General features: G+C 33.3%; 1 protein-coding gene across 4 annotated transcripts in view; it reads right to left on the bottom strand.

Moving 5' to 3' along the window:
- The window catches only part of SNTG1 (syntrophin gamma 1), a 314522-nt gene that overhangs the window by 109624 nt on the left and 185694 nt on the right, over window positions 1–19204 (bottom strand). For 3 of the 4 annotated variants that reach the window (XR_013773870.1, XM_079302829.1, XM_079302828.1), the window contains exons 5-8: window positions 17702–17759; window positions 15430–15473; window positions 15281–15322; window positions 8905–9051 (exon numbers count right to left, since the gene is read on the bottom strand). Coding sequence is in view for 3 of the 4 variants with exons in the window: in XM_079302829.1 (XP_079158955.1) it covers window positions 8905–9051; window positions 15281–15322; window positions 15430–15473; window positions 17702–17759 (291 nt within the window). In the remaining variant the exon portion in view is untranslated. The remainder of the gene's footprint in view (window positions 1–8904; window positions 9052–15280; window positions 15323–15429; window positions 15474–17701; window positions 17760–19204) is intronic. The other variant, XM_079302830.1, reaches the window with a different exon arrangement.

The following is a 19204-nucleotide window of genomic DNA, read 5'->3' as shown; positions in this document are numbered from 1 at the left end:
ATTGCAGAAAATGCATGACCATCCAAAAGGATTTGCTTATTGTTTGTATCATTGAAAGATAATGATCTGTTTTATTTCCAGAGGCTGCATTAGACTATTCAAGATGTATTTTTTTGCTAATATTTTTCAGATATGCTATGAAGCCCTAGATTTTAGGCATATTAGTTGACCTATGTCAAGTTTTAATTTTTCTAGCTAAAAATGAATAATAGCAACACTTAATATGTTGGTATAGAGGTAGTATGGATTAAATAATGAAAACCTATTCAGTACCACTGTTACTACTTTATTTAGCTTTATTTTTATATTTCACCTAGTGAGTAATACAAGCTATTTATTTGTTGGTGCACAGCATCTAACAAAGTCCTCCCTGTCAAAAGAAGAAGCCATGGCACTGAAAAATGTTAACATCTCCAAATCAACATTATGGCCATATATATTAAAATCCTGCTGCTGTTTTAAAAATCACACACACACACTGTATATATATATTCAGAATGAGTTAATGTGGAAAGAACTACACAAACAGAAACATTAAACATTGTCAATAAAATTTCATATACAAAGTATAACCTTACTACCAGTGGGATCAAGAATTAATTTACCTCTACCACAAATAGTCCCATATAAAGTTAGGATGTTCATGAATGAAGTGAGATAGGCAAAAAAGCCAGTTGTGCATGTCTGAGCCAGTAGCTGTGTGAAATAGTGATATTAAGAGAGTCAGTTTCTGGAGCAACAGTGACTATATTTCTATGCAATTACTGTAACCACTGTAAGGGGGCTATTTGAAAAAGTAAATCTTGTGGTGATGTGAGATACTGAAAATATCTACATAGCAACAACACTAATCTGAATTTTAATAATGTCTACAATGATATTGCCTTTTAATTTTATAAACACTTTTAAATTCCCAGTTCAAGAAAACATTTGAGCATATGCTGAAGTCTCTCTCAATATATTCAGGAAAGCAATGAAGCATGAAGTCCCTCTGACTAGAGTAGTATTCTTTCCTGAATAAGACTGTAAATCCCCTCTCAAATTAACAGTAAAATTTACCCACCAAAGAAGTAGTAAGGATTTAAAACAGAACACTTATTTAGATCCCAAAATCTATGTTCTCTTGAGTTGGATCTAATATCATTCTTCGGTTTTTAAAGAAAAATTCAATTTATTGGTAAATACTTTGAACTATAAACATTGGGAAAATAGAAAAAAAGAGAAAAGCCACTCAATTGTTACATTGTTATACAATGCACAAGTATAAAGTTCATGAGCAGATAACACAGCACACATTTTAACACAATCACAGAGGTCAAAAGCTACAAGGCTTCATGCACACAACTGTCTTGAATTTGTGTTTATTTCAAAAATCAACTGCTTTATTTAGTAAAAGCCATATAGTTAATACAGAATTATTAGGAACACATCAGTGAATAGTGAGTTTTTAATTCCCATGATCTAATATTTATCACAGTATTTGCCAACAATTGAAGTTAATCAAGAAATATAATATCCAGAGATATCAAGATATCCAGATATTTTCCTTCAGAAAATTTCTCTTTCCAACATACTGAGCAAACTAGAACACCACTTTATGACAGAAGTTCCTATTCAGGCTGCACAAATAAAAAGTATACTTCAGACTATACTTTGACACTATCACAGTTGTACATTTTATTTTTTGCTGTCTGGCTCCAAAAACCCATGTTAGATATTTAGACACAAACCCAAAGGGCTGTACAGTAAAACAGTGGGCTATCTCAAACAAGGGGACAGGAACTGCAGGGCAGAACAGTGCACTTCCCAAGAACATAGGAGGACACTCTGAGCTCTCTTCTGCTTGCATCCTGCTACTGTTTTGAAAAAGTGCAGGGGAGTGCAGTAACATGAGAACTTGGAGCAAAGACACCCTCCAAGGCCCACTAAGAATAATAATTCCACTAAGGAATTATTCTGAAAAGTGCAGATAGAGCTTTATGGAACTGCAAGATGATACAACAATGGAATTGCTTAGTGAATGCTCCAACTACTAAGGTACTAAAAAATAGATAATTTCAGAGTAACATGCACAGAGATTCAGGGTTTGCTTTTTGATAAGTCCCATCAGACTGGCAACTTAGAAGGAAAATTACTTTTGATCCCAGGTGACAGCATGTGTTTAAATTAGACCATTAAGTGGTTTCTCAGATGTACAGCATCATACCAGTCATCTTTAGATATATTCAGGCTTCTTTCACTGATGCTCGCTCTACCTGAGGCTCATGGGCTTTAGTCACAGAAGTACTAGAACATGCAACCTCAAGACTGCTGCATAAGAAAAAAAGTGATCCTCCTTTAAAAATATATTTCATCATCTTTCAAGCTCATATACCAAGTATGCCACTTATATTAACTAATGCTGAGATACGTGTACAGAATTTCCTTCTCAGGAATGACTAAAACAATCAGATGCAAGCAATACGATAAGCATGATGAGGAGGTAGGAGAAAGAGAATAATTTAACAAAAATTTATTGAAAACATAATTAACCTACAAAATAAAAAACATCCACCAGGTAACAGACGGCCAAATATAGATCACACCGAGGACATACACTCATGTCAGTTCTTTCTTCCATGAACTTCCATGATAAAAAAGATACTACTGTTTCTTCAGTGACCTATTTAACATCAAGTTAGGAAAAAAATAATATGGTTTCAAACGTTTAAGTCCAACACCTGTGGAATGGAGCATTTCTAAGTGTGTCTAAAAGACCTGACAGCAGTGTTCTGGAAATCTTTAAACTATCTTATGTGCACAAACAATTAAGACAACAATGTTTATCACTCTTTCAGTCAGAATAGTAGTATGCTGCAACTAATTATTGCTTAGTTGCATGTTTATGCTTTGAAAAGTAATATAGCAGTGCCTTAGCAAAAGATATCAATGCAAACAAAAAAATACAGTAAAAGTCTGTAGCATTATCCTGTTTTTCTTCCATTAATCTTCGTATCAATAATGTCACACAAAAAAATTGCTATAAATTTTAATTTGCATTCTTAAGTCATGTACCCTAATTTTGAATTATGTTTCACTAAAAGCTGCATGTACTGGTCATCAAAGTTCATATTAAATAATTAGAAGGCCATTACTCCAATACAAAATCTATGAAAAGCAAGGAATTGGAACTTTAAAAAATGCTATGTCTTCCAAAACTGAGAACACACCCTGGAGGCCATGACTCATAGGTCTTATGGGGCATCATGGGTCCTTGAACTGAAACATTTCATAAGATATTCTGAAATATAAAAATTAACAACTCCTAAATAGATTCCAATTATAATACATTATTTACCATGATCTGACAGCATATTCTTTGAATCATCCCAGCTGGTGGTTGATTCTAATCCAAATGTTTATTTCAATATCAAACAATGAGTCCTGTTAATGATTCTCAACCTATGGACTACTATTGGTGTGGGACTGTGGTCCATAGAAAAAATACACAAAGATGCATTGAATAGCCATTCAGCTCTATATGACAGGCAGCTACTCAGGACAAAAAAATACCTATGAAAACAAAAATAAAAAAACCCAAAGAACTAGAAGCTTCAAGCCAAACTCTTTCCAAGCTTTATGAGCTTTTTTGGTGGATCTATTTGGAGTGAGTACATGCCCGAGTTCAGAACTATCTTTGTTTTCACATTATCTACTCCATTAATCGTTCTACTTCTCCAGGATTATTCAGCTACAGTAAATGGACTTTATAGTTCCACAGTTTTACAGAGATCTCCACTTTAAACACTCACAGATGTTCCACTTCTTAAATGTGATTATGCATTCGGCTGCTGGGCACCTTCTCTCTGTTGAAGCTAATTCATGAACACATATTTTTGAATTAGATATATAATGGTTTCTAAAGCAGCTGGCTAAGAGGAACAAGATAAATCTCTTAAAAACACTGGAAATGACAAAAATACCAATAGGATTATTCCCAGTGTCGTAGAAATTAAATAGCATGTAATTTACAATTTTTTCAATATGAAATAGGAAACTTGAATGCTTTTGGACAATTAAAACTTTAGGATAGTTTTATAACTGTATGTTGCAACTCTATGAGACTTATAAAATCCCCACTTGTGTTTAGGCAACACACTCAAGCCCAAAATTTATGTTATATGCTAAATGTTATAAATTCATAAGGTTAATCCTGATTTCATCTTCACATACAACACACTTTCACTACAATTGTATATATGTATATCAGTAAACTTCTTATCAGCATAGCTCAGAAATATACTTAAGATCCAGATTTTGTTTGGCAGCAATTCAATTAACATTGTAGTCTATGCTGACGATGTTGTTGGGGCTTTTTTCCTTTCAATTAGTTATGGAGAATATTCAGAAAAAGCTGTCAACATCTGTAGGACCTGCAACACGTCCAGAGGCTCTGCACATTTACCTTCAAAGATGCATGACAAAGATTCAAGTATTTTTTCTTTTCTTTTGTACAGGCCATATTTTAATACATAGATAATATGCAGAAATTCTCCTAACTTACAATTATCTGCATATATCCTTGCAAAATTAACCCTTATTACTCATACAAATAGTATCATTTTAGTGGACTTTAGTTCAGTATAATATAAAGTGTTGAGAATAAGCCAGAACTGCAATTTACTAATTATTTATAGGCTACCAACCAATACTTGGTGGTGTAATTGTCCAGTAAGAGTTTCAGATAGTAAGAGATCAATAAAAACATCTTTAAATGAAAGCAGAGAAATTTAGTAATACACATTCTCTTGGACTAAGGAAAAAGATTGTTTAAGGTATGTATAATATACATCAACTAAATATCTCATCACAGATTTTGCCAACATCTACTTAAAACAGATTAAGATTACCTCAACCTGCAAAAAAAATGACAGACTGTATGGGAATAACACTTTCCGGTAATAAGAGCTGCCCCAAACAATCAATCTCTGTGCTGTATACAGGCCAGAGCTTCACTCATTAAATAACTAATAAATGAAACGTGAAAACCAGCACAATATTAGTATCTGTTATGTAGAATATTAAATTTTGCTTGTGGACTGCAAGGGTTATAGCATATATAACAATGGATGATAACGCAATGAATATTCTAGAAAAAAAAAAAAAAAGAGTGTATAGTGTATGATCTATCCAACAGTGTAAGAGAAAACAACATAATCCAGCACATACTCATGAGCTGAATTGAAAAAAAACATTGTATATCATCTCTTAAAATCAAAAGCCACATTTTAGCAATCATCCAAGACAACCTTAGATGAATGACCTAGCATTTATGACTCTCCACTCCCCATACAAAAGTCACATAAAATACGAAATATAGCAAAAGGCTAAAGACATTACCCACTTTACATAAAGAAAAATAATCAAAAATATTTCCAGAACAAAGCATAATTTTCCATTTATCTGCATGATTCCTAGACTTACTCAGTTACAACTGGAATAAAAATCTCTAGAAACCCTCTTATGAATGGATATTCATTTTTCTTTTGCTGAAAGACATTATACTAAAAAAAAAAAAAGCTTCATACAGAAGTTTTGCTTTTTAAACAATTTAATTATTTTAAGTAAAAGTAAAAATCAAAGCAAAAAATGGAAATTTTTTTTCTAGTAAACTTTGACAGAAACTAGACAATAACTTGGAATTATGGTCTCCAAAATTTTCAGATAATGTGATCTCCTCAACAGGAAGAAATAATTCAAATAAAATTATTCATTTAAAGAATTTGGAGTTCTTTCATTTCATAGTTGATCATAATGCACTTTTTTTTATTATTATAGTAATGGGCTTTACTGGTTTGAGTTTTTTTAACCCTGATTAATAACAAAACAATGAAGCTGCCTAATAACCTATTAAATACATATGAATCTGCTGCTCCTTTATTAAAATTGTTCTTACAATTCAAATTTACCAGAAAAAAGTGCTCTCCTGGTTGAATTCTATACGAAATTTCTAAGACAGCTACTAAACAAGTACAATTTATGTTTGCAGTTTTTGAAAGGCTCATTAGTAGTATTCAAAACACATACAAATTACCAGACTGTGTAACATGGCAGCTATTGTTCCTATTCCTAATGCTTGAAGAGTAAAAAAAACTCAGTTGACATAAAATTTAAGACTGTACTTCAAAATGCTGAGACATTTTATGAACAGAAATGTGTCTCAGATTACAGAAAACAACACAAGTGTTGCATGGCTTGAACATTTTGCCTGACTATGCAGAGCTCCAGATCTAGGGGAAAAAGGAAAGATCATTCCCAGAACAAGAGTTTGCTCACACTAATCCCATTGCAAGGCTGGGGTCAAACACACAGCTAGTAGCAAATTTCACATTTACATATTCTATATAAAATTTGCTGCTGGCAAATATGACCTTAACACTTAGTTTTCATGAATAGTCACACTAATCAAGCACCAGAATATAAATGCTCATGAAAAATGAATAAAAAGTGGTCCTAAAGAGCTTGAAATCAAATTCTAATTCTATATTTGAATAAATATTACTGTATGAACCCATTCCTATTTGTTCAGTTTTAAATGTTATCAACTTCAATATAATAAAAAAAATTTTTTTTGACAAATCTGTATTTGAAGTAGTGTTTTAGATCAATATAAGCAGTTAATTCTGCTAAGCTTCTTGACTACCCAGAATCTAATCTCTGAGAAAGATATTTTAGTACTTCAGGGAAAGTGCCCAATGGGAAAAGTTCTCAGCTGAGAAAACACATAAGAATTCTGTGATTCTGTAACAGACTTTTATGCCATTTAATGCAGTGGCAGTTTTTCTTCTCTAGCTTAATTGTCCTGTTTCTGGTTGAAGTTGAGAAAATTACCTAGTTCTTCAAAAATATTTGTAAAAAGGAAAGTCGCCAACTTACTAAAATAAGTCGATTCATAATTTTAGGCAAATACATATATATTCTGCTGAACTGAGATCCAATATAATTATAATTTGAAAATTTCAGAAATCATATTGCCTTAACATTTTTAAGATCATTTTCATCAGTGTATAAATTTTAACAGTCTTGGCAAAAATGGATTTGAAGATACTCATGCTATATTTTAATTAACTGGAGAATATTTATAGATATTTTGGAATAAAAAAAGATTAGTATATAATTCCAAAGAAATAAAAAAGATATTTTGCATTTCAGCACAATGACAAAAAAGTGCTGAATTACAGTTTTAATCAGTTTATAGCATGAGGTCTTTGTAACTTTGAAATATAAGCATAAATCTGATATATGAATCAAAGCTGATTAGGCTACTTATGCGATTGCAATCCTTATTTTACCTTCTCTTATTTTCTTAACTAAGCAATAACATCACAGAAATCTATTATTGCCAGCAGTTAATTACCATTTGAGACTATAAAATCTTATAAAAACAGTAATTTGTAGACTGAGTGAATGTGTGTATACAGTGAAAGTGTTTTCTGAAACAATATTTGCAACTTCAACAATAAAAAAAACCCCCATAATTATTTGTATAATTCTATTACACTGCTGCTAGGTTATTATGCCAGAATATTACAAACTACATGCCTTGCTTTTAGAAAGTCCAAGCCTGTCAAATAATAGTAATTCTAACTTTACAATTTTCTCTGTGTTCTCATTTTTGATAAAAATTCAGAAAATAGGAAAAACACTGCTGATGCTACACAACTCCATGATATCTAATGAACATTATATACAGATGCTTTGACTCAACAAAACATTCCCCCATTTAGATAGCACTTTCCTATTGAGATATAAAGATCCTGGAATTCTAAAAGCTGAAGTTGTAAAAGTAAAATTAAAACTTTAAATTCTTTAATGTTTTCAATTTACAAAGCTCCCAATTGTTTAATTGGGGGAAAAAACAACTTTGTTTCACAGATTTGTTGTTGCCATTGTTGTGCAGGTGATTCAATTTACCCTAAAACCCCACTTATTGACTGATGGAAAGATGCTTCATATAGTCTGTGAAAACTTGTAACCTTTCCTGGCAATGGGTATTTTCACAAAATATTTTATCTTTTAGCATTTATTATGGTAAACTTTAGCCTCACCAATATTTCTCTGCAATCACAGATTCAGAAATCACACGACCTGAAGTGAACAGGGGATTTTGGATACATTTCATATCTGATTTGCCATGTAAACATGACTGAACAAAAAATGTCAAAATAACCTCAAGATATCTGAAAAATGGTGGAGATTTCATGAAAATGCCTGTCTATCCATTACTACGTAAGTGCATCATGCTCAGAATATTATAAGAAAGGTAGGCAATACAGAAAATCTAGAAACATCCTCATTACTTCCTGCTGCAAGCCAATGCTTAAATATGAGAGGGGTTTTTTTATGTAGAATAGTCCCCTGAACATTCCTTTTAACAGGTCAGCACAATTAAAATCTTTTAAATGCTCTCAATCATTACTGGCTTGGCAAGGGCAAGTGAAGCGGAATAGAGCTACGAACATTTTCTAGATCACATTTAAGATATATGTCATTATCCTGATAATGCCAATTCAGCCTGAGGAGTGACCATTTCCCAATTTGCTCAGAAAAGTATTAACAGCACAGGGAGGTAACTCTTGCAGTTCTCTGCACAAAAATCTGGAGAAGGTGTAACTGTTGTAATTTTTACTGAAGAGCTTCTTCCCTCAGTAACCAAAACTGCACAGAAGTTCTTCCTGTGACCTGTGAAACTCTTACTACTGCAAGCTGTTTTACTTGCCAGAGTCTTCCAATACAGCTAACAAGAAACAGGTAGCACCAAACTGCACTTGTATAAAAGCATCAGTACTATAAGGGCACAAGAAAAAAGAATAAAAATCCAGAAATAGGCCCAGTGCTGAGAAACAGATACCAAAACACCAGTACCATACTGTACCATACTAGTGGCTGAGAAGTATGGGGTGGGCCATCTGGAAACCTCCATGTATCTGGCTGGAACAGGCCAACACTGGATACTACTGAAAAATTACATAGAGTCCATTCTCCTTTCCTCTTCCTCCTCCACCGAACAAACTGTCAAAAGACAAAGACCCAATGTAGAGAAAAAAAGACCTAAAATATGTACAGGTGTTAGATAACCCCTGGATTAAAAGTTTTTTTTCTGGCAGCCATTTGATTTTACTATAGCCAGAACAATTACATTTCTGAAGAGTTAAATCAGATATTTTAACTGCTGAAAAGTTGTCAGAAGACTATGTATGTGCACATTTGCACTTCTTTGAGCATGCCTCCTTCTTTTGATTCCTCTTGGCTAGCTAAATGAGTACACCTGCTCTATTGTTCCCACTGCTCCACATCAAGCCATTAGAAAGATAGAAGTTGCTTTTTAGAGGTGAACATTTGCTTTCAGTCTATATCACATGGTTGTTACCTGTTTAAAGAAAATACAACTGATGGCAGTTGGACAATATTTTATAGTACTTATGATTGAATGAAATCTTCTTAATAGTGACCAGAGAAGATAATTTCCAGGCCCATAGGAGTTTTCATTTTTCCTACATTAAGTTGGAGTGTTTTGTATCTGTTTACTTCTGCCTTTTGGAGGCTATGCCCAGAAAGGAAAACACTAGGTCCCTGAAGTCTAATTGAGGTGTAGTTCCATAACTGGGAGATACTGTGGAGAATGAAATATTTCAAAAAGTCTTTTGGAGGGTAAAGTGCACACAGATACAAATAAACATGGAAATATTTCTATTTGCTAGGAAACAGAGAAACTTGAGCCCTTACAGTAAAAATATCAATGTAAATAGGGTCACAATCAAAGCATATTTGATGGTACACACTTTAAATCCACTCCTCAATTACTTCTTTTTTTTGCAGCTCAGGCTTTCAGAATTAATAGACCTGTATGACAAAGGAGGAACCAAGGGCAGTTATTTGAAGGATGTTGTGCCGTAACTGGTGATTCAATCTTTCCCTCTATCCCACTAAACCCTAATGGATTTTTGCTTTGAGGACTGTAGCTATGTAATAAGGAAATAACAATATTAATCATGTAGGCTTGGTATTAGTCATGACGGCATGTTCTACTCCCTTCTATTAAAACTCAGCAGTAATGATGAGTGGTTTTAAAAGATGAAATCTTAATAAAATGACTAATAGATCTACAGGTATCTTGAGAAAAAGAAATGAAAATATAAATTAGGAAGACTAGCAACATATTAACATATTTTAAAAGTCTAACATCATAGTACTTGAATAAAATCAAGTTTTACTGAATTTGGCACAATTAAAAAAATTATTTAAGCACTAAAAATACAGATAAAATAAGATTAGAAAAGCAGATGAACACATATTACGAATACTGCTCCAGGATATATCCAGATTCTAGGAATTTCTAAACAGCTAAAAATGGTAGACTATTTAAAGCTGCTAGGTTCTTTTCCACTTGATGGACACTTATTTTAAATCAGTGCTGAAATACTTGACACATTATTATTATCTCAAATTTCATGAGTATTTGGATATTCAATAACAGGTATCTTCATTAATTATGCCAGAGTAGCTAAGGTGTCATCGGTTTACTACTCCTATTATTACTATTATTATTACTGCTACTACTACTCAACTCTTAGATAGAAAACAGCATCTGTATGGAAAGAGCAAAAGTGGATTGCATTGGATTTCCTTAAAGTTCACACTTCCCTTTTAAATTCAGAAGTTAAAAACTGCAGATTGATTACAGTCTTAGAAGCAGTGACTGTGCAACTTCCACATTTAAGGTCACCATTCTGTCTAGAGGAGAAAGGATTAAATGGCTGTGCCAGGAGTTATAAAGTACAGGATCTCTGCAACATGAGAAAGTGCTAATCTGTGTTTGCAGGTTGCTGTTATCACTTCATGAAATAGCCAAATATTAGTGCAGAGATACTTTTCTATAACAGATTCAGAAGTACTTCATAGAACTCAGAGAGATAAATCTGATAATTGTCTAGGTCTCTGTTTCATAGTTACGGAAACAAAGATAAGATAAAAACATAATTTACCAAAAGACACATCTTCAAAGTTAAGATGAAGTGAGATCTCAGATAATTTGATTTCCAGTCCTGTCTTAAAAATACAATATGCTCATTCCTCTGCTTAAAAACTTATGAAAAACATTGCCAAAACTCTTCATAATGAGTTTTAAAAATCAGTTTGAATGAGACTGTAGTTTTAAAGAGAAAGGCCAGCTTTACATAAAATCCACCAAAGCCTGAACATCTATTCCATCTTTATAGCTACTTGCCACGACAGGAACTTTTCCTGTTACTTTTCAAGAAATGCCCAAATGCCACATTAACTGACACAAGCAGGCCACCATTTTTCATTTCAAACATTTCCTGAATTTTCCTCAAATAGAAAAAATAAGAAATTACTTCATATCCATAGTAATTTAATTTCTTCTGTTTCCTAAGAGAAAAACCAGATGCTAAGATCCAAAGAGATCTGATACTACCTGAGATGTCTTATTCCCAACATTACGAACAGAAACAATCTTAAACTTATCACCCTTCATTTAGCTGGAATTCTACCTTGGCTCTGACAATTTGGTGCACTAAAACCTCGAATAGTAAATCCAACACAGTTTTTTGTAGTATCCAACTGAACTGACATACTCTTCTACTCTTAGCCCCTCAGAAGTGGCTCAAGGGCCTCTCTCCCAAAATCTTGTCCATTTTTAGTGATGTAGTGGCTAGACCCAGAACCACAAAAATGTCCATACAACAGTATTATGTTGGTGCTTGTCTGTCTTTATGTTTGGACAACAAATTGAGATAAAAGCTATAAACACATTACTTTCCAGCCTTAACAATATTCATATCTATTACAGTGGATAACCACATCCACTAGGTGTGTGAATTGACAAGTTATGCATTGTTGTACCTTATTAATTAGACAAAAGCTGAAACTCATAGGTCTGTCTGTGAATATTCCTAATTTCAGCCTTTCTAAATTCTTGTTGCAAATTTAAAGGAGAATCTACTGAAAAAGGAATAATTAAAACATACTGAGTAAAAAGAGCAAAAAGTAACTTATTTAAACAGATACAATGGACTCTTCTTCTACACACAAATTCATATTGCACTTTTTGGGCTGAAGCTCACAGTTTGAGATGCTGAGAGAGATTTTATAAAGTAATTGTTAGGGTTTTTCTGTTGCTTGTTTTTATTTTTTGTTTTTTCTGCAGCCTCCTCCTGCACTGACACTTCACCAGAGACAGTATGTCTTTACCTTACCACATGAGAGCACCAGGACTGATGCAATGTTATGTTGTACTCAGTTGTGGTTCTTTACAACCCAAGAGAAACAATAAGCTGACAGTCAGTCTAGAAAGTCATCATGTGCTTTGGTGTTAAGAACAATATTTTCACCTTCTACAAGCAACAAACTAAGCTCAAGATTAATGATTCACCTAAAGCTAAAAAAAGAATCAGAAAGGAATTATGTAAAGGCTTCAAGTAAGGTACACTAATAATTGTCTAAACCTACCTATCTAGTCTGATGAGAATCTATTAGTCCATCTATCTTTCTATCTCTCACATGTATCAAAAGTAATGAAAGACAACGAAGATGACAGAGTGCCCATGTTAACTAAGATCACTGTACATTCAGGAAAGATTCTCCCTGCTATGAAAGATGCCATGAGTTTGATTAAACTACCTAATTTTGAAACTGAAATAATTTTATTTACATAGCATGGTTATCAGTAGAGCAAAATGAAATACTAGGGTTGACTAATCATCAGTTTCATACAACAGGCTTCAGTGATTATGCCATAGATTTTTTTCACTGCAGAGCTTTGAAGATATGACGTGTGCTTAGAAAGTTTCCACAAGCAACAGTGTCTTTTTTGTGTAGGAAAAGAATGAATGCTCATCAGAGCCACACTGTAGATACGAGTCTGAATTTTCTACAGGCATCTTCAGCATTACCCACTGAAAAAAACCACACACTGGTCCACAATGAATATTTTCTAAGACAGTAAAACAATCCAAACACTAAAATATACTTACAGAACATTGTACCCACTAAGCCTTAATTGGGTACAGAAAAAATCAGGACAAAACAAATCTCTGAGTTCAGGTGTCCTGCAGAGCCATTGCAAAAGTGCCTAGATGCAATAAGGTTTGAAAATTAAGTTTCAACTCCTGTTCAACTCCCTGCTGCAAGCAACTAGTCTCCACACACTCCTATTTTATCTATATTTCCTTGAGATTAGAGCTACAGATCCTGTATTTGATAAAGACCCCACAGGACAGAAGTCCTAGAACAACTCAAGCTGCAAAGGACATGCTGCAGACAAAACCCCACCTGTGACTCCTGCTGCATACCAGTTGATGTACTTACTCTTTCCTGAGGGCTAATCCTAAACCCAAAGGCCACCACAGAATGCAGAACCATATATATTACCACTATAGCAGCTTTACAACAAATTTACTCCATAAACATGTAGCATATAGCAATGAATGTTTCTGAAAAAAAATGTATTATCAGAGTTCATTCATTTTGGCTTTTAAATTTATATTATATATTTATAACTCTTATGCATATTTTAGTCTATAAAATGTCATATGGATATTTGATCCTATTTAAATATTAGTCAACATTTGCTATTAAATATTAAAGAATATTCTTGATTAAAATAAGGATTTAATTTAAAATTGATTTGCTCCTTAAATTACTAAACCATTTGCAAACATACAAATGAACATTCAAAACTGGTAAGATACCATTTTTAATTCCTAGAGAATTATCTACAAGGAGTTTAAGATGCAGATTATGTCAGATAAACAAGGTATAAATCAAAATTTAACATGATAACCCTTGCTACTCTATGTCTATCCCCTCTTTCAGCTTTTCCAAAATCTCTTTTCTTCCCATGAATGGGTTTCAACCTTATCATAAGTACTCAATCATAACCTTATCATAAACACGAGATTTATGTATCATTTTGAGGGTTTAGAGAATGTCTCAGAAAACAGAAAATAAAATCCTGATGTCCTTACTTTTTCAAGTTTTCAAGAAACATTCAAGTGCACAAGGCTACAGTTTTACTAATATCTTTCTCACGCTTTGTAATTCCAACATTTAAATCCCACTGAGAGATTTGCCATATTAAGGCATATTAAACAAATAAACTGCAGTAAACTTATAAAATATTTACAATCTGATCACTGTTGTACAGACAAAACTTAAAAACAATATAAATTTGACTATTAGCCAGTATACACAGAAGGGGTATGATGAAGGCTCTGAAGAATGAAGCAGGATTTGCAGCACAGATTTTCCAAAAGGAAACAAGTGTGCAAAAGCACCCTGAAGAATAGAGCAGTGATCTAATCTTTCAGCCTGCCCTAAACTTGCTCATCTGAACTTCATTTTTATTAACTCCTGATTTCTCTACCTGAACAGCACATATTAGATGATCTGCCATATAGCAGAATGATGGATGAAACACAAAGAGCATCCTTGATTTGGCAGTCAAAAAAATAAGCTTTCAAATATATCAGTACTACATTATTTTAAAATACAGGTACAAAAGCTATGGAGATAAACATGAATTAAAGGTAATTTCCTTACTAATCTACTGTCTGGCATTGTTTTCTGAAATAAAGGGTTTTCTGCTTCTGAAAGTACTTAAGAAGAGTCAAAAAGTCAAACATGATGAAAGTACATGATGCATTTAGCAAGCTTATTCACCAGTGGAGCCAGTCTACTACAGAACTCTCAAAAATTTCCTCTCTAAAAGAAATCTCCTTAATAAAATTTTATTTTGCACCCAAAATGATAGGATCTTAACCAAAGGAGAAGAGCAGCCTCAGAAGGAACAGCCAGTGGATAAGCGACAGATGAACACTTTTGTCTCTTTTTAAAATAGGATTAAAACTAACAAAACAACAAATCTCCAACACAGTGTGAATTACAGCTGTTGAAATTAAAATGACCCCACACAGCCAGAAAGGTGTAGCACTGCTGAAATTTGACAGCTATTAGCCAGAAGAATAAATGCTGAAATATGTACAGCTCAAATCTTCATAATAAAACAATCACCTTTAATATAGAAAAGCCTATGTGAGAAGAGCAATTACAGAGATTTAGGAAGAAAAGATTGCACTTTGTTGCTTGTCATGTTAGATGGAACAGTCATATTTGTTTAGGAATAACAAAATAGCTGATACAACTGCATTGCTACCAGCATACAATTTCATTTCAGCAACTACAGAAGACAAAAAGTAGACTGAAAAACAGAAAAGCTCACCACTTCTTCATGCCTGCATTTCCTCACATTAATTCCATTAATCTGTTATTAAAAAGATAAAGAGAAGACTTACTCTACATTTCATAAGCATAGATTTCATTTCACTTTTCTAGAAAAATACAGAAAAAATAATTTGCAGTTTTACTCACCTGTAGAATTGCATCTCCTATAAAGAGCAAACCTGAAAGTTCCGCTGAAAACAGAAAGCAGATTTTTCACTCAATTTGTACAAAACATCAACATTCTGTGTACATGAATTCCTATTTAATTTAATGTTTTTGCATAATCTTTTAAAATTCCAAGCAAAAACATGATAAAAACCCCAACATAAAACCTCCAAATAAATTACTTGTATTTTCTTTTTTAAACCCAAAATAAAGGTGTATCCATGTTACAATAAAAGAGGCTACTCAGCCCAAGCACACAACTGTGAAACTTCATCCATCAGTCACTAATATCTTTCATACCATTCTGGTAAGATGTGGCATATTTTCCTGAATAGAAAATGACTGCAGGACTAGGTCATATTTGCCTGTGATAGATAATTTCTTACAAAGAGAAAAAAGCAACATGAAAACTCCAGAGTTACTCATGAACAACAAATTTAATTTTTAAGTTTTGCCAAAGATAAAGGACCCTTTATTTTAAAGGACCCTTTATCTTAAAGGACCCTGCATCTGTGATAAACTCTGATAAATAACAGGGACTATTAATTTTGGATAACAGTTAGATATGCTGAAGAGCTAGAAAATAAATATATTGTAAAAAATCACTAGCCAAAATGATTGTGATTTTTAAAACAAAGCTGCACCACAAAGACATTTACAAAATCTGATTTTACACATCCAATTTTTAAACACTGTGTTCCATTTCAGAGCTATCTCATTCAAATACTTCTTATAAGCATACCAGAAATATAGTAAAGATTATTTAAGTGTCCATAAAGGTGTTAATAACCCCCAACATGAGAACTAAGGGATATTAACAGATTACATGTGATCATTACCTAGAGTATTCCATATCATCACAGAAATACTATCTGGAAAATGTTAGTATTGGACTTCATCCAAAAACTTTACTTATTTTTATGAGCTGCAAAACTGGAGTCAGTATTGACATACATTATTATATTCAAGTCTGTATTTGAAGGAATGGTCCTATTAGCTATATTTAACAATGGATAGTTAAATTATTGCAGGACAGACATTCTGATTTATTTTGAGGCATAGGCTTTGGGTCAAACAGCATTTTCTGTATCAAAGTTCTTTAGCCCAGGAACACAAGCTTTCTACATCTCTACAGCAGTTTCCTACAAAAGAGATGTCCCACAAAACTAGCTCAGGAAAAAAAAAAAAAAAAATTGCACTTCAGGGTGCTCAATTAAGTATATCTTTCTAATTTTTCCCTATAGTACTTAATGGCATTTTTGTAGCTACTAAAATATGCCACATTTTTGTATGTTAGTTACATGCATACTGAAAAGGACTCAGTCACAAGTATAACTTCTTAAAGTTAACCCTATTGCCTTCCTTAGGGTCTCTTTCCATGCTACTCCTTATTTTCCCTAAGTCCAACTTCCACATCTGCCTTTCTTTTGGGGATGGCTTTTGGCTCTCAGTGTGCTGATTCCTCCATATCTCTTCTTTATCTGAGTGAGTGAATATAAGCCATTTTTTTTATGCTGGTACGTTTTAGTTGAGAAGCTGAGTTCTAGAATTGTTGTATTTGAGATGGAGGGAAATGTTTCCAAGTTTGCATTTTTGGCCTCACACAAATACATGCAAACATAACAAAGATATTAAGTACACCATATTAATACTGGTTCAAAACCTTCCTCCCTCATAATTGTGCAAATCTTGAGCTGTTAATTATCCATGCATCATTCCAATAATTTCAAAACATTGACAGTTTAAAACAATACAGAAATTCAGCACCAGCTCTGTTATTATTAACAATAAGTATGGTCAAGACTTTATGCAGTACCCTGTCTCAATAATCCCTGAGTAACCAGGTTAAAAAGTCATGCATTCTCCTGCTGTTACCATTATTTAGGAGCCAAACATTTCATCTGCTACAACTTCCAGAAAATAATTACCAGGAATTCAAAGCCACTAAATAATTGTCTTTTGTTAAATTTCTTAAACGTTTTCATTCTATCAATACCTTCCTATTTCTCATCTTAAAAATAATGTTTTACAGTAATCTTTAAAAAAAAATTGAAGACATTAAAAACTATTCCAAATATAAATTCTGTGTTTCTCCAGAAAAATTCCTGAGGGAGAGAGATCATAAAGACATTAGAGAGAAAGGGTTTAACAACAGCATTTATTTAACCCTCACTGAAGAATCTCAAGATTTATTACATTTTTCTTTGAAGGGAACATTAAAGTACAGTGTAATAAGCTGATACCTGATACCCACCTCTTTGTTCTTTGGAAATCTTAGAAATGACCACTGGAATATTATGTTCTGCTCCACCCTGAAAACAGAATAAATAACAGAATAAATCTTTGTCAGTCACTAAAAATCTTTTTACTTAAAGTTATCTTTTACCTTTTCTCTAAATGTAGGTTTTAGAGAGACTGAGCAAATAACTCGAGTTCTGCACTTCCTCTTTTTCTTAATGAAAATTCCATTGTAATTAATTTCTATTGTCTCACATAAAGAAATTCTCCGTTGCTATCATTAGCTCAGGAAGTGAATTCAGAACTCTACCAGACTTGAAGAAAAAGGACATCAGTTTTTGTGAATTCTGGAGAGCCTAATGTATGAAATGTGTCCTGCAGAAGCAGAATGGACATCCAGCTACAATGGCAACCACACTGGGAACACTTAGTTTTCACACTAGCAAGAAGGAGGTAAACAAAAGCACAAGAAAGAAGGTTTGGGCTTTTCATCTCAAAAGCAGCCTTTATTTGTTTCTGTCTGTCACACAAGCACAAAGAGTGAGGAAAGCAGTGGCATAAGTAACAAGGAACAGAAAAAGAAACATTAAGAAATAGAACAGTAGGTGTTCAATAAACTGGGAGAAATAAAGGAAAACCAGGTGATAGTTTTAAGAGTTCAACAACAATTTAGTGATTTTGCTTCATTCAATTTATTCTTTTGGGACTGGAAAAAATTTATGGTGCTTAGGAACAAAGTATTAAAAATAAATCTCAAATGAAAAGGAAATTCAAAGGAAGGTAAAGGCAAATATACAGCGACACAAACACTTTTTCCTCTGCCAAGAGCATCAAAGCATACACTCAAATGCAGTCTGTACAAATTCAGGTCACCAGAAACAAGTCTGCCACACCGCTGTTTTGCCTAGGAATCCTGGATAAGGGTTTGCTTACTCTTCAGCAGATAGATTTTACTCTGGAAATTGGCTTTTTTAGGTCCAGGCACTCAGGGTCAAGCTGTGGAAAGGACTGACATGGTGTTTCAATTCCTAAGTAACAGCACACATCCCTTCTTCAAAATCAAAGTGTTTGAAACTGAACAAACTCCTACACACAACACCTATTTCTGTCATGGAATAAAGATTAATTTCCTGCGAAACCACAGAACGTTAAATCAGATAAATGTCCCTTTTTCTTGTGGCTATCAATGCAAATTACCCTAAAAACACTGAGTTAATAAGGATCTCAGTAATATTACAACAATTATATGTCTACAGGTAAAGTTCTACTGGCATTGCATGGGTGTTGACAAGCATGGAACATATCAGTATTTCTAGCACAGACTGAGTTTTGACTCCACAAAACCAGAGGCTACCATCCTTTCAGGTAGGCTGAGAGATGTATTCAGACTAATTAAATTGTAGCATTATATCTTGTTGAATTTATTTCAGTAGCTTTCACCAGAAGAAGAGCAACAGTAAAAGTTGTCTTCACTGCAGAATATGAGTTCAAGTTCACTACATTTATAAGTTTTTAACCT

Source organism: Erithacus rubecula, assembly GCF_903797595.1.
Source record: "Erithacus rubecula genome assembly, chromosome: 3".
Lineage (NCBI taxonomy): Eukaryota > Metazoa > Chordata > Aves > Passeriformes > Muscicapidae > Erithacus > Erithacus rubecula.
This window is presented reverse-complemented; position numbering and strand designations above follow the sequence as displayed.